Raw genomic sequence first — 15,944 nt, 5'->3', positions numbered from 1 at the left:
CTCTGTTGGGAGAGTTGAGGAGCGCTAAGGCTGGCTGGTTGTAAGTGCAGGTCCTGGAAGAAAAGGGGTTCTTAGACCGAGAGCATTATTTCTCTTGTGCCGGTGTTCGCATAAACTATTCGTTATGAACGCTGCCTCCGCGTCCTTCATCGCCCCATCCAAACCCATGGGGCTGCGCGCCACAATATCAGAAAAAAAATGGAAAAATATATTTTCCTAAAGGACATTACCTTGATTTTCTATTCTGCGTAGAAAAACAGAATAAGGTAAATCAACGGGTACACTAAATTATAAAATTCAGTTCAGCCAGCACGGTGGGGCACTAAAAAAAGCCTGAAGCGACATCCAGCGGAAAATTGCGTGGATCGCAATGACTAGCAGCAACATAATAATAATCGAAATCATATGCATAAGGAAGACACTTTAAGCTTTTAAAATATATATAAACGCAAATGAAGACTCTGGCATCGTCGCACGCAACGTGAGTCCAACTGCAATTCGATTTACATTTACACGGCTAAATGGATTGTACATTTTCAGACATGTTTAAAAGCAGTACAGACCACATCCGTGGTTCTCAAGAGGAGAGACCAACAAACTTCTGAGGGAGACAAAGCAACCACACCAAAAAACGTAACGGCCCAAAGGCGAGGAAAATCGTGTCTGACTCCACGGGTCATTGGTTCGGAATTAACCAACCCTGACGCCGCACGCCTGTATTTTTAAAGGGTCCTTTGCGCTGTTTCCGTAGCGGACACGGTCTGTCGCTCCTCATTGGTTCAGAAGTTACGTTACGAACGTAATAAATACGGCAGCGCTAGGGGAACGTCTCATTGGCCAAAGTGTATGCATGTAGAACCGCCACGAGCTCTCCCTCTCATTGGCTGAGCGCAGTGGAGCCCGATTGGAGAGTGTTCGTATATACTGGCCGTCCTTACAGCAGTTATACACGAAAGTACGTATATAGGTACACACCATTTTAAGCGAACATTTGTGCGACGACGATTCAGACAAAGAAAGGTAATGAAATTATCGAGTTCAACCTGATCTTAACCACCCTGGAACGTGAAAAGAAACACAACAGAAGACCAAAGATTTATACGTTTATGAACATGATAAAGTATAACTATAACATCCGACAAATGGAAAATACGCTACTGAAAATACAAATGCACAGACTTGTAGCCTTCACAACAACTGTACCGCTGAGCTACAGGTCTCACTTTTAAACAGAGCATTATAGCATGTTTTCAGAGCGGAATGTTATATAGACCGTGACACGCGCATACATTAACACGGAGAGAACCGGGAACGCGCGCAGACGCCGTGAACGCAACCCCCCCCCCGCCACGTTAGACGGCCCCCGTGCAGGTACAGTGCGCCGCGGCGGATCAGCCAATCGCAGCGCGACATTGTCGCGGTTTCAGAGCGCCTCACGGGGACTGGCCGGCGGCTCGCGCATCCATCCGCGTTCAACATGGCGGATCAATAACAAATGTCTGTGCGTAATTCGGCGTTCGGCGAGCATCTTCGTAAGTCAGTCTTTTTTTTTTTTTTTTTTTTAAATTCTGCGTTTGCGTGCGGCCTTTCATGATATTATCGGTGAGAAACGGCGGGTCGCGAACGAACAGCGAGGCCCGTCGTCGGCCGACTAGGTGTCCGACGGGGGAGGCGCGCCGCGGTAGCTGCGCGGTAGCTGCGCTGTCCCTGACCCTGTAGGCTAGCTGCTGGTGGCGGAGCGCCGTGGCGATGGCCCTGCTGCTGCTCTCCTGCTCTCCTCTGCTCGGCTCAGCGCGGCGCTCCGCCTCCACAGCACCGCGGACACGCTCCGAACGTCGTTCGGCCTGCGGCTGCGGAGCTAATGGCTCAAGCAGCTTGCTCGCGTTATCATCATGTCGGGAGGCTGAGTGAGTGAGTGAGTGGAGAGCGAGAGAGAGGCGGCTTGGGGACCGACGCGACGACGACGGGCTCCTTGGAGTGCGGCTACATGATGACGACGCGCTCTGCCTCCGCTCTGGCAGTGCTGGAGGGAGTAGTCAGGAGGCAGTGAGGGCAGCTGTCCGCACCTAAACACAATTTACAGTTGACAGTGAAGTACAGTAACAGTACAGTAGTGGCACAGAGTCAGTGAGCGGTTCAACGTGACGCACAAAAATAGCTCAAGCTCCAGGCTCGACCGTTTCGGTTTCAAGTAGTTCGGGCCGTTTGTCCCAGCTGTGGCTTTTCCTCCAAAGCGACTTTCGATGCTGAGCCACTCTGACTTCCAGCAGTAATTGACACATCTGAGCAATGTTTACTGTATCACTAGGGGTAAGTGCTTTGCTCAAGGGTACCGCAGCAGGACGGGACAGGAGAGGAGTGGGATTCAAACCTGCAACCTGTGAATGGAGAGGCAGCAGCCGTAGCCTCTCCCTCCCTCGTTTTACTTTAAATAAGTTGTATACTTTATCATGGTAGCGTACAGAAAAATCACGGCGCATTTTAGCTCGTCATTATTAGCTGAAAGATTTGCCCAAGGTGCCTTAACTGTTTAATAATCGACTTTACGACGATTTACCCGTTTATGCGAAGCGGTATTACTGTAATCGAGTTAAAGTGAGTACCTTGAGTAAAGGTACGACAGTCGGAGTGGAGCTGGGACCCGAGTCCTTCTGGTGATGAGACGACAGCCCGAAACGGGGCGCTGCCTACTGATGCCGTGGAGAAAATCAGTTTTTTTTTTCTCTCTCTCTTCTTCTGAAATTCATTGCTCGGTAGGAACATGGCAGATAAAAAAGGGAAACACGCAACCACGAAGAGGACCCTGACCAAGAAGGAACAAGAGGAGCTGAAGAAGAAAGTAATTATTCCCTTCTGAACACGTATTACTGACAAAGTAATCAACAAAGTGATGACTGACCCTAGTCGGCATGCATCTTACGACGCTGACATTTCCTTACTTCGCGTTGCTTTACTGTTCTATATGCTACTCTAAATTTGTCCCGATCTGTCTTCTCGGAGAGGGGTTGGTGCGTAGACTTCAAGGAACGTCACATGTTGCGGTTCTTACGGGCGACACTGGAATGGTAAAGGCCTCAGTTAACGTCCTGTTCTGAAACCATGGTTCCTTTAACAGGAAGAAGAGAAAGCGGCGGAGGTGTTTGAAGAATTTTTGGCATCTTTCGACAGCAATGACAAGAGCGCGGTGAAGACGTTCGTGCGCGGGGGCATTGTGAACGCCACGAAAGGTCGGTCGATGCTCAGAAGCGAGCGCGGTAGCGGTGGCTCGGGCTCAGCTGAACGTGCTGTGACCCTGTGCTGTTTCTGAAAACAGAGGAAGAAGCGGCAGAGGTGAAGAAGAGCAAGCTTTACCGCCCAGCCACAAAGTTCACGCCGCTGCCGCAGAACGTGCTGTCGACCTCGCAGTCAGAGAAGAAACCTGTAGGTGTACGCCGAGATCATCCAGATGCCCGCTGTTACTCTGCAACATGTCGTTCCCTACACCACTGATGCGTTTGCCTGTTTTTGTGTGGTTCGCAGCTTGTGAAAAAGAAGACCGAAGAGAAGAAAAAGAGTAATCTTGAGCTTTTTAAGGAAGAGTTAAAGCAGTATGTTGCTTGGCGTTCTTTCACATGTTTTCTGCAGGTTGACTAGGGTTGAAGTGACACATCAGTGCACAAAGTAAAAGTTTGCCTGGATCTAATCCAGTCCATCAGTGTGTCCCCTTCTGTGCTCGAATCTTTGACAGTCCCTTGATTTGCTGCAAGCCTTCAAATGACTATTTATTTAGTGAAAAAAGTTTTTTTTTAAAATCTGTGTCGTATTGTATTGTTTTATACTGCGTTACGTGTCGAGGTACACTTCATGAGACACATCCTCAGTAGGTCTGTGATTTACAACTGATGTGATTTGTTAATGAATAATCTACAGCTGTGTAGCTTCAGGCCATCCTGATATTTTGCTGACCCTAGAATACAGGAGGAGCGTGAGGAACGATACAAAAGGAAGAAGAATGACCCTGGAGGCTGTACTGACTTGGACACACCTCAGTCTCGACGGTCATGTAAGATCGCAGTTTCCAGCTTAAGCACCTCGAATGAAACTGTTTTGCTGTGCAGAAACACGTTCTGAATAGTCAGCAGCCAGCATGGCAAACTAATTTTGATGGATTTTCAAGAATCTTAATGATATTTATATTTTTACACTACGTTTTGTAATGAATTTTTTTCCTCTCCAGTGTTTGATGATGATCCCAGTATGCCTAATACAACCAATCTCTACATTGGATGCATTAGTCCAAAGGTATGTGCCCTAATGTAAGAAAAATGCATTTACTCTGGTGCTGCACAAGGGTTACTCACTCACCTTGAAAATGTGCGCATAGTTTGTGACCGATGGAGAAATGGTGTAATGTGTATCTGTAATAGTGAATGTAATCAGTCGTGAGTTTTCTGACAGTGGCAACAGTGAAGTTGGGGAGAAATCCTTGTCTTTGTCCATAAATGCTTTTGGAATGGCAAAGGGATGGATTTTGTTGAGCTTATCATTACTGAATACCTCCAGATGAATGAGGAAATGCTCTGCAAAGAGTTTGGCAAGTATGGCCCTCTGGCTAGCGTCAAAATTATGTGGCCGCGAACGGACGATGAACGCACTCGACTGACCAATCGCGGTTTTGTGGCCTTCATGACTCGGAAGGATGCAGAACGGGCCCTGGCGGCACTTGATGGTATGTATGGCACCGTTCCAATATGGGGTCAGGGAAAATAAGTAAAAATTAATGTTTCTTAATTCCATCATATGTTCACAAATTCTTGTCATTCTTTTTGCTCACCTTTCACAGTACTGCTGTATTTGCACTGTTTAAAAACTTTAGATTGTCGTTGAGGTCCATGACAAATGTGGTATTGAAACATCCCATTTAAGCTTCCAAGAAAACAAATCACTGAGTTGTTGTAGGCATCTGTCACAACTCCTTTTTGTCAGCGAACACTCGAAAGACCTTGAATATATGACATCACAACTTGCAGTAGCCAGGATAATCCGCATTAGGTCATGAATTTTAAGGTTTATCACAATTCAAACCAAGATTTTAAGGTTATTATTGAAGCCAGTGTCAGCTGTAAAACATTATAAATAGTACAGTGTTAATAGTGCCCAAAGTATGTGGGAAGGACAGGCAGTATTTTCATGGATTTGATAGATAATGTAGAAATTTTTTTATACAATAATTCTGCTCCAAATGTCTGTGTGGTAATTGTTTATTTTAAGGGATCAGAATTGATCTTTTAAATTGGTATCTCCAAGATGGAGAAAAATGTTAACGTTTTAGTGTCATGCTGCCAGTGTAACTTTGGAGATGCAGCCAGGTTTGTGTGGATTCTCAGAAGACGATTTATGGCAGACGGATGGAAAGATTATTGTTAAACAGCGTGACCAAACATTGGCACTCGGAAATATTGCAGTAACGTTAATGGGACAGTCGTCGTATAGTTCAGCTTGTATATGTTGCACGTGAAGGACTACTTGAACCTGGCAACACTGGCATGTTGTTTGGATGCCTCATTCAGGCACCATCAAGAGAATGTTTAATAAACTTATTACCTCTGATTTTTTTTGTTTTTTTACATCCAGATGCAATATCTCACAGGTAATATGTGCTTTATATGTTCATAGACATTTTATTCATTTATCCATCACATTCTAGGGAGTCAGGGAATCATTTTAATGTGTTACATTGTTTTTTTTTTTTGATCTGAAAAATACAGTGTACAGTTTAGAGGCAGCTGGTTTATGAAAATGTTTCTCGGGGGATTTGGGTTGATTTTTGGACCGAAAATAGCAGTTCCTGTGAAAGCCGGTTGTCGTTGCAGGTAAAGTGATTATGGGTTTTGAAATGAAGCTGGGCTGGGGGAAGGCCGTGCGCATCCCACCACAGCCGCTGTACACCCCCATAGGGGTGCTAAAATCGTCCACTCCCCCTCCGCCCTCTGGCCTGCCATTCAACGCACAGCCTCGCGAGAGGTTCGGCAATCCTTTAAACATGTCCAAGGAGGAGTTTGACAAGGTAAATGTCCCGACAGAAGTGTAGGCTTTTCATGGTGTTTTCTTTTCTTTTCTTTTTTTTTTTTTTTTTTTTTTGGTTTGTCTTTTTTGTGATTCTGCTCTGGAGGCTTGTGAACTTATTAGTTTAAATTTAGCATCACAGCAGTGTGTCAGACTGCACTGAGGGATTCTGGTTCTGATAGATATGCTTAGTATTACTTTGATGTTAATGTGTTACTATGGGTGGGAAGGGTAATTACTTAGAATTTTACTACCTTTTTTTTTTTTTTTTTTTTAAACCTTCTAAATGCACTGTCTGGTTAGCAGATATGTATCGCTATTATTATTATTTACTGCATTTACTTTGCAATGATGATAAATGATCATGCTGTATATATCCTGTAGTGTTTCATTTGTAAATACTCACTCTTTTTATATCTTCACTATTTGATTTGACTTCACGTACAGACTCTGTCCGAAGCCGTAGTCAAAGTGGTTATCCCAACAGAAAGGTACACTCTCTATCCATTCTTACTACTACTGCTACTACGACTGAGCCGCTGTTCTCACAACACAGAAGGTTAGAGGACGGAGGGCCAGGAGATCGCGCTGTGTGTGTGAGACAGGAAGTGCCCCAGTCCTACGAGCAACACCAGCAGAGAGGCTCGGTGGGGCTTTCGTCTGCCCCACATGTGGCCCTAAAGCTCGGTCTGCTTTGCTTTTCTTACGGATTCCTAGACAAATTTCAGGTGGCAGCGTACCTGTGAAAGTTGTCTCTTTTAATCAAGAGCACAAGTAGCCTCAAACTTTTGGGGGAAAAAGCAGCTTTGCTCAGAGAATTGGGGACTTCTGTGACTGAGGACCGATAGGGGTTGCCGTGTTTGACTTCAGATGCGTCCTTGGCTTCAATGGAGTGTATACGCTCCGTTATTGCATGGCATCTCTGCCATGATCCTTCTGGTCAAACCCAACTTCATCCTGAGACTGACTGAAAAGCACGTGACACAGGTATAGCGTTATTCACGGTAACACGTTGCTGTTACCTCCAGTACCTCCTTTTTCTGCCTTTCATTACGCACTGGCTCCTCAGCTTACGAACACAGTTGGGACTAGAAATGTGCTCATAATTTGATTAGTTTGTGTCTCACTTTCGTGTCTAAATCACTTTCAGTACGTTAAGGTTAATAATATAAACATCCAGTTTTTTTAATGGGTTAGAGTCCATAAAAACTTAAAATGCAGCCATAATAAACAAAAAAGCCTTTGTTTTAATATGTGGGCAACAGGTAGATTAGAGGTCAGAATCATCACATGGCAATTGAAGGACCAAGGTTCAAGTCCTCACTTCTCCTGTAGCAACTTTGAGAAAGGTACTTGCCCTCATGCTCTAGTAAAAGTTACCCAGCTGTATAAATGGTCTAAGTAGTAGTAAGTAGCTCATAGTATCAACGTAACAACAGAAGCCTAACTCTGCACAAGGGCATCAGCTACATGCATTAATACCGTTAAACGAATTCAACTCTTAGGTGCATTAAATCAATTCAGATGAATGAAAATAAAAATACTCGATCACTAAAAACTCCTACTTAATGCCAACTGTTGACTGATCACAAACACTCAAGGACCCCAGACACAAGCTGTAAACAATGTGAAAGCAAGTTGAATAAATTCACTCGTACGCCGCTCTTCTGTTCGGGGTGTGCTACCGACATCTATACGGAGGGCTTATAAACACAGCTTGCGTTGTTTTGCTGCAGACGAACTTTAGAAAATTGAAAAGTGAAGAAACGGTCGTTAAAAAAATAAAATGGGAAATGTTTCTTCCGTAACGTGAACGTTCGTAAAAGGAGGAGCCAATGTAATGTAATAGATATTGCACCACTGCTTTCTGTACATGTATTTTACGACTTGAATGGGGTTGCTGTGTATATCTGGAGATATCCCTGTAGTATGCAGAAAGAATAAGTCTTCCAGACTCTCAGATCTGAGCCAGTAGTAGCCACTAGTAGTAAGCAATGCGGTTCGTCTCAATTCCGGCACATTTTCTGTTGGTGGGGGGAGGATATGGGATGGAGAGAGGCGATCCAGGAACACTGCATGACTCAGGTGCCACAGTAAATCTCTGCTGCAAGCCAAAGGACAGCTTGTGTCCCTGCTCCTAGCTCAGGCCAGAAGAGTGCCACCTCCCTCCCACCTTGTGCCTATCCACGGGATTGTGGGTGTGACCAAGTGAACGAGAGCGAGCGAGAGAGCGAGCGAGCGACAGCGGTAGCGAGAGCAGGGTCAGCATCAGGAGAGACCATTTGTAAAGCTGGCAGCCCAGGTGCGACAACAGGGCACTGATGGGTGTGTTATGTGTTTCCCTCCTCTCTAGAAACCTCTTAGGTTTGATCCACAGAATGATAGAGTTTGTGGTGCGTGAGGGACCTATGTTTGAAGCCATTATCATGAATAATGAGAAGAACAACCCAGACTTCAGGTAAGTATCACCGATAAGGCCTGAAATTATCATCGTTAATACCATAGATAGTGTTCCTCTCCAGCTACATTAACGCAATAACTGTGGGCTTGAGAGCTGCCTTCGGTCGGCATGTAATGAATTTGCTAAGCCTACGGTACCAGTCAACAGTGTGAGTACAGTTGGGCCACCTGGGGAGTATCTCTGTGGGACAAACTGAACAAAAGAATGAAGGCAGAGCAACCCGGAAGTGCCCTGCATCCCTGGGAACTGCTGCAGAAAAGATGGGAAAACACGTGGCCTCATTTCCTGCTCAGACTTGTTAAATGAATACCTCATGAAGAAGTTAGTTTCCAGAAAGTGTGCTCAAACTTTTGACTGGTGCCGTGTAGGTCCTCCATCAAGGTTCAGCTCTAAGTTGTGTTGTTCTGACATCGTGGAGGAAACTCTGGTTGTTTTGCGAAATGTTGGTGAGCCAGTGTGCGCTTGGTGTGACAGAGCACACACTGCTGGCCTCTCGGGCATCTGGGTGTCTCCACTCGGTGCCAGGGAGTCGCACTCGTCCGCTCAGCACAGTCACCTGTGTTTTGCCATGTGGAGAGTGTTGAATTTTCTACGGGCCGCTGAACTGGAGGAGCGCACAACCAGTCGTTGCTGGCAGAGGCAGGTGGAGAACACACATTCATCATCATCATTTTCCTGTGGTTTCAGGTTCCTGTTTGACAATAAAAGTCAAGCACATGTCTACTACAGATGGAAACTGTTCTCGATTCTCCAGGTAAGGTCCCGTCAGAGTAAACGGGATAGATTCTCAGATCCGCTAGATCCTGGGACGTGACAAGTATACATCTGGAAATACTAACCGGGGTGTTTTGATTAGTTACCATTCTGTTAGTTACATTTACCCAGGTTTGCTTTGCCTGATAGAAGCTGAGAGCCCCTTGTGAATGATGCTCGTTGACTTGCAAACACGCGGCCTCATTCCACGTAGGGCGAGTCCCCCAACGAATGGAGGACCGCCGACTTCCGCATGTTCCGGGGCGGCTCTCTTTGGCGGCCGCCTCCGCTGAACCCGTACCTGCACGGTGCAGAGGACAGCCGTGAGGAGGAGGAGGAGGAAGAGCTGAAGAAGGGGCAGCTTAAGGCAGAGTGAGTGCAACTGCATGGCCAAAGGACAGGTGTTCGATTAAAGGTTTGAGAGGACGGCGGAATACAAGTATGTTCGACAGTGTCCTACGCGCAATCGGCATAATGCTTTCCGTAGCAGCGGCCATCTGAATCTTGATAAAAGTATAAACGTTCACTTTCGCTGAAGTTAAAAGGTACTATGTTAAGGTGAGGATGTTTTCCCTGCTCTCAGACTTCACGTAACAGGGTGTCACACGGCAAAAAGCTACTACAGCTGATAATTTTTAGCTATGTATCTAGACAGATACTCAACCTTTTTCCATGTAGCAGGCATTATGCAGCATAATGGTCTTATTGCCCATTATGTGGTGATTTTGGAACAGATCCAAACATTTGGAGTCAAACCCCAAAGTTTTTTGTCCATCTGGTCATTTTATGGCTACACCTAGTGTATAAACCTCTGCATTACTCGGGAAACAGTGAGCACTAGCGTTCAAGTCGGGTGCGAACGGTGGTGGTTGGACTCCTTTCTGTTAATTTAGGCTCTGGGTGGAGACAGATGTTCCAGTTTTTTCCAACTACTGTATGAACTCCCTGCTTCCTCTGGATCACACCGACAGTCTCAACCAGTCGCAGCCACCGATTATGAGTTACAACTGAAGTAGGAGATTGAAAACTGTTACTGTTAATTCACTTTGCTCACACTTTTCTCCAGAGCCACTTAGTGTTATGCTACTTTAAATTGATTTATGCCTTTATACAGTAGGGTATATACTGAATTTAGACTGAAGCCATTGCCAAGGGGACTGCAGTGGGACAAGGACTCGAATAGGTTGCTCCTTAATACTAACTTTTGGAAATAAACTGTAAATATGTGACTCTTAACTCAGTTATGTATAACTTTAATAATATGAGTATGCTTACATAACCTTAATCTCTTAGATGAAGGTCGTAGCGTCAAACATTTGTCAGTAACGCTTCAGAGCACCTCTAACGGCATAGGGTCCATGGGCTTTCCAGAGTGAAAGATGTAGGCAGTGATTGTGGGTATTTTATTACCTCATAGACTACAGGACATCATGACCCTGCATTGGACAAGCAGTTGTTAATGATAAATGAATCAAGTATACTATTAAAAGATAAGGCAGAAGTAGTTTTTTTTTTTTTTTTGCAAATATAAAGTATGTTGGTGGTATTGTCATACTGAAAAAAGCAGTTTATTCTACTATTTATGTTACACATTTTTCACCCAGGAACTGATTATTTTCCATAAGAAATAACAGAAATTTGATCGCCTCACACGGCAATTTACAAACAGGGATGACGTCACAGAATAAATATAACTCTCTAACGTGAGGAACGGATGTACGTTTTAAAAAATGTTCTCTCATTAGAAGTGTTGTCGGTGTGTCACTGTGTTGTATGAACTATGTGTTTCTCACCCCTTCCCCCAGGCACAGAGACAAGCTGGAGAATATCTTAAGAGCACTGACCCCATCCAGGGAGGAGATCGGCGATGCGATGGTCTTCTGTCTGGATAGAGCTGAGGCTGCCGAGGAGGTGGTGGGCTGTATCGCAGAGTCCTTGTCCCTTCTCCAGACACCCCTGCAGAAAAAGGTGTGAAACACCTCCTGTACTGTGGATGGGCCACTCCAGCCCTCAGGGGACACTGTCCTGCAGGTCTCATTTTCCCCACCCCTCTGAATCCCTTTCCAGCTCCAGTGGTACACCTGGTAACCTCAGATGAGGTGAATTTACTGTTCCAGAAGTAACTACAGGAAAAAATGTAAAGGTGGTCCCTAGGGTGTTGACATTATCCTCCACAACATAAAGCAAACACAGGATACTGTGTGTATGTGGTGATTTTCTGTACACTGTCCAACTTTACCATTTTCAGAGTTAGAGGTGCTCTTTTTTTTTTTTTTTTTCTTTTTTCCAAAATGAAGGAGAATAATTAATTTATTTTATGAGGGAGCGGAATAAACTTAAGGGAAAATGTATAATAGATTATTTCTAAAGAGGTAAGATCCAAATCTGCAGTTCAGTCAGGGTTTGACTGTTGTTTCAAAGTGGATACATCGAAAAGTAAGAGCAGCCTCAATTCCGATGAAGTGTTTTAGGTTTGGTGTTCGGGGATGAAGTGATGATGGCTTGACAAATAGCACGGCTGACTCTCCCACTGTGCGGCCCCCCGCTTTAACCACGGGGTTCGGATTCTCTCTGCAGATTGCACGATTGTATTTGGTGTCCGACATTTTATACAACTCGTGTGCCAAAGTCATCAACGCATCCTACTACCGAAAATTGTAAGTACGTACTAAATTGATGGTTTTCTGAGTTCTCTGTGGGATCAGGTGCAGCAAACTTTTTTTTTTTTCTTTTTCCTCCTTTGTCAGCTTTGAAACAAAACTGCCCCAAATATTTGGAGACATCAGCGAGGCATATCGCAACGTTCAGGCAAGGCTTCAAGCTGAGCAGTTCAAGGTAGAGCATCATCGTGGCCCTCTGCTGATAGTTTCTGCTTCTTTTTTTAGCTTCCTGGTACAGCTCTGGCTGTGCTCACGGCTGCCTCTCTTATCGGCTCTTTCACAGCAAAAGGTGATGTCGTGCTTCCGGGCCTGGGAGGACTGGGCCGTTTACCCAGAATCCTACCTGATCCAGCTGCAGAACATTTTCTTAGGTCTTGTCAAGGCTGGGGAGGAGGTGGTCACGAGGACAGAGGTAAGCCGGTCTTCTCTTTGTGCTGTTGTGTGGGATGCCCAGAGTGACGCTGCTGGCTCTTTGGCACAGTCGTTCCAGGTCCAAATCAGAACCCCATGTTCACTTCCCTCTGGCCTCTCAAAGCAGCCTGTGAAAGAGCGAGCTTCCACACGCCACCTATGTTCTTCCACAGAAGTTTAGGGAGTGTGGAGCATCCATAAACAGCTTCACTTTAATTTTTACCATAGGTGTTTCACGGAATCCTGAACACTGAAAAGTGAACAAATGGGCTCAGGAGGTTTTTTCTAGACCTTGACCATGAGAGCACATTTATGGCATCAGTGGTGGGTGTTGACGTGGTCTCCAGCCATTTGACCCAACGCCCATATTTTGCTTGTGCTCTAGTCCCCAGACCTTGACGGTGCACCCCTGGAGGATGTGGATGGGGTTCCGCTGGAGAACGTGGACGGTTCGCCAATGGCCAATCTTCCCTGGGACCCCGCCTCCTTGGACGGAGTGCCTGTAGACGACATTGACGGAGTCCCCCTTGGGGACACGATGGACGACATTGATGGGACACCTTGTAGGTCACTCATATTTTGGTTCCACATGGTACCAGAGTGTCACATGGCAGATGGCATGGAGGTTAAGGACACATGTACCTGAAGGGTGATGATCTGGTTGCAGGAAGGGCCCTGCTCTTGTACTCTTTGCTGCGACGGCCTCAGTTCTGTGGCGACATGTTAATCCTGCTTCTTTGCTGTCCCCATCCCAGTGGAGGAAGGCTCAGAGAAGGACCGAAACCTGCCCCACGCCAGAGTGGCTCTGTCCAAATGGGAGAGAGTTGATGACACAGAGGTCCTGCCTCCAGGTACGCCACTCTGCCGCATTTCTGAGTGACATTCGCTGTTCCTGGGGGCTTCGGACAGCGGCGTTTCACTTATCCCCCCCTCTCTTTCCGTGCGCTATGGCCCATCAGCAAATGCGGAGTCCAGGTGGGATTTGCTTGAGGACCAGGACTCGGAAGACAATATGAATGTAGGGTAAGAAGTGCTTTATGAAGCAGAGTCAATGAAGTTCATGCACTGTGGGAATGAATTCGTACCAGGCTTTCCTTCACTTTCGTAAAAGTAAACGTGTAGAATTTCGAAGTCTTGAAAATGTTCTTGGGTTCACCTTGAATCGTAGCAGAGATGCCAAGGAGGACGACTCGGATGACGACAGCAGCGACGAAGACTCCTGCAGCCCCTCCAAGTTCGAAGGCGCAGACTTCAAGAGCTCCGTGAGAAATTTCGAGTTGTCTGAGAGCAAGCGATCCAAGCTGCGGGAGCTCGAGGCAAGTGGATCCCAACCTGGGGTGAAGGACAGCAGAAGCTCCTTGCATTTCCTGTGTCGCCCTTTGAGGGTGTCTCTCGGTTTCTGTGTTTGCATGCCGAAAGCTCTCGGGGTCGTTTGAAAACTTGATGCACAGCGATGTTGTTAAACGCAGAAGTTTGTGACGGAAATAATCTCAAGAAGAAACTGCACTTGTTTGCTGAGCTGTCCTCAGCAGATCACAAAGGCACCTGGAGCCATGCAGAGCTGTGCCTTGTCTTCAGGGTTTTACTGGAATCATGTAGCATGTGGTTCATCACAAGACTTTTTGATTCCTCTTAAAGGCTGTAAAGTGTCGATGAGACGCGGCAGCAATTACAGAAGTGTAGTGGGCTCATAGCCCTGGGGTGGATGGGTCAGTACCACCCTCTGCTAGGATGCAGGTACACTCTTTTTATGGGCACCGTGGTTAGAGTTACCACCTCTGGAGTCAGAGGTTGCAGGTCTGAGTCCTACCGCCTGCTGTAGTACTTGTGAGTAAGGTGTTTACCCAAAACTGCTCCAGTAAAAATTACCCAGCTGTGTAAATGGGTGGCACAGTGGCACAGCGAGTAATGCTGCTGTCTCACAGCGTCTGGGTGGTGCGAGAGAACGTGGGTTTGATCCCCGCTCGGTCTGTGTGGAGTTTGCATAGTCTACCCATGTGGGTTTCCTCTGGGTGCTCCGGTTTCCTCCCACAATCCAAAGACATGCTGTTCATGTTCACCCAAAGTGTGTGTGACAGAGTGTGTTCCACTGATGTATGGATGAGTGACCCAGTGTAAGTCACCATGGTGAATAAAGTGTGTGGGCTGGTAACACTACATAGAGTTCATTGGAAGTCACTTTGGAGAAAAGCGTCTGCTGAATGAATGTATTTTTTACAGGGGCAACATTAGAATGCACCCTAATTTTGTCACGGTATAATATTATTTCGCAGGTGAAGGTTATGAAGTTCCAGGATGAGCTGGAGTCGGGTAAGAGACCCAGGAAGACGGGCAAGACTGTACAGCAACAAGTGGAGCACTACAGGAACAAGTTGCTGCAAAAGGTGTGTGTGCGTGTACGTTTCGTATGTGTACAAGCAACACTTGAGGTTTTCTTCATGTGGAATGGGTGGCTGTAGTATTTCCTATCTTTTCTCCATGATAGGAGTTCGAAAAGGACGACCAGGAGAAGAGGGAGAAATCAGCACAGAAGTCAAAAGAGCGGACGAAAAAAGAGGAGAAGCGGGACAAGACAGAGGATCGGAGCAAGAGCAAGGATAAGGACCGGAAGAAGAGCAAGGAGCGGAGTCAGGACCGAGAAAGGAACAGGGGGAGGAGCAAAGGCGAAGAGGAGGACAAAAGCAGGGTGGACCGGTACAGGGGCGGGTCTCCCTCCACGTAAGCCCCTCCCCTCCCTTTTGTGTCAAGTACTGTAGTTCTCTGTGTGTGTAGCTGTTGTTTTCCTGCAGGTTTGTCACTCAAACATGCTGTGCTAATGGTAGCTTTTTCTGTTTTTTCTTTCTTTCTTTACAAGAACAAAATCAAAGTCTCCGAAGAAGTCCAAGCGGTCGCGGTCGCCGTCCCCGAGCAGGCGATCGTGGAGGTCGAGCTCGAGGTCACCACACCGTTCCCACAAAAAGGCAAAGAAGAGTAAACACTGAGCCCCCCCCGACGCCATCAGTCAGCATCCACGGACTGCCCCTCTGCCAGGGTGCCACACCTCCATCCCATAATGCCCCTGGAGGGACTCTCCACACTGATGGACAGTTTGTTTCTCCTTCCACAGCCCTGATGCTACGTTTAGTTGAGACTGAGGTTTGGTAAATTTTTTGTTAATGAAGTCTGATGTTTTTTGTACAGTTTTGTTTGCTTTTTTAAACCCCCTGTTCAGAACAAATTGTTGCAAGAATGTTCCTAAAACTTTACAATAAAAAACGACTAGTCCTGACGTCCCCTACTTGGACACAAACTTTCTTGTATATACGTGACCGGTTAGTCATTGTAATATAAGCCGTCCTGTATAAAAAGTACAGTGTGATGGATACGCTGTTCCTGCTGGTGCAGTACAGTCAACAGGAGGTATCTGCCTATATTGCAACTCTCACATTTTTACTCACACTCGTAATATGCTTAATTTACTTTCCCAACAGTCAGGAGTGCTTTTATAGATCAGAGCAGATGAACAGAAACATTAGATCTTTTTCGAAGTTTTCCGTCTGTTGCACTACGTCGAAGTGAAAGTACAAGGATGAGGTTAGTGTTTGGTGCTCTTGTCTTACATTTTTTGTGTGAGT

General features: G+C 46.1%; 1 protein-coding gene across 3 annotated transcripts; it reads left to right on the top strand.

Moving 5' to 3' along the window:
- The first annotated feature begins 840 nt into the window (after positions 1 to 840).
- On the top strand, positions 841 to 15,598 carry LOC108925446 (U2 snRNP-associated SURP motif-containing protein). Of its 3 annotated transcripts, none has more exons than XM_018737384.2 (24): positions 841 to 1,020; positions 2,758 to 2,839; positions 3,116 to 3,227; positions 3,314 to 3,420; positions 3,520 to 3,587; positions 3,951 to 4,042; positions 4,217 to 4,281; positions 4,543 to 4,708; positions 5,853 to 6,046; positions 6,493 to 6,536; positions 8,399 to 8,503; positions 9,194 to 9,260; positions 9,474 to 9,631; positions 11,065 to 11,227; positions 11,837 to 11,916; positions 12,007 to 12,094; positions 12,203 to 12,331; positions 12,716 to 12,893; positions 13,086 to 13,181; positions 13,290 to 13,353; positions 13,499 to 13,646; positions 14,604 to 14,714; positions 14,816 to 15,048; positions 15,185 to 15,598. In XM_018737384.2, the coding sequence occupies exons 2-24, from the start codon at positions 2,762 to 2,764 to the stop codon at positions 15,309 to 15,311; spliced, it is 2,673 nt and encodes an 890-aa protein (XP_018592900.2). In that variant the 5' UTR covers positions 841 to 1,020; positions 2,758 to 2,761; the 3' UTR covers positions 15,312 to 15,598. The 3 variants fall into 3 exon arrangements, with proteins under 3 accessions (XP_018592900.2, XP_018592901.2, XP_018592899.2); XM_018737385.2 differs by lacking the exon at positions 841 to 1,020 and adding an exon at positions 1,396 to 1,532 and having other exon boundaries at positions 13,502 to 13,646; XM_018737383.2 differs by lacking the exon at positions 841 to 1,020 and adding an exon at positions 1,397 to 1,532.
- Positions 15,599 to 15,944: the final 346 nt, after the last annotated feature.

The sequence above is a fragment of the Scleropages formosus genome, chromosome 13 (genome assembly GCF_900964775.1).
Source record: "Scleropages formosus chromosome 13, fSclFor1.1, whole genome shotgun sequence".
NCBI classification, from domain to species: Eukaryota; Metazoa; Chordata; class Actinopteri; order Osteoglossiformes; family Osteoglossidae; genus Scleropages; species Scleropages formosus.
The sequence above is the reverse complement of the archived record's forward strand: the minus strand, read 5'-3'. Positions and strand labels throughout refer to the sequence as shown.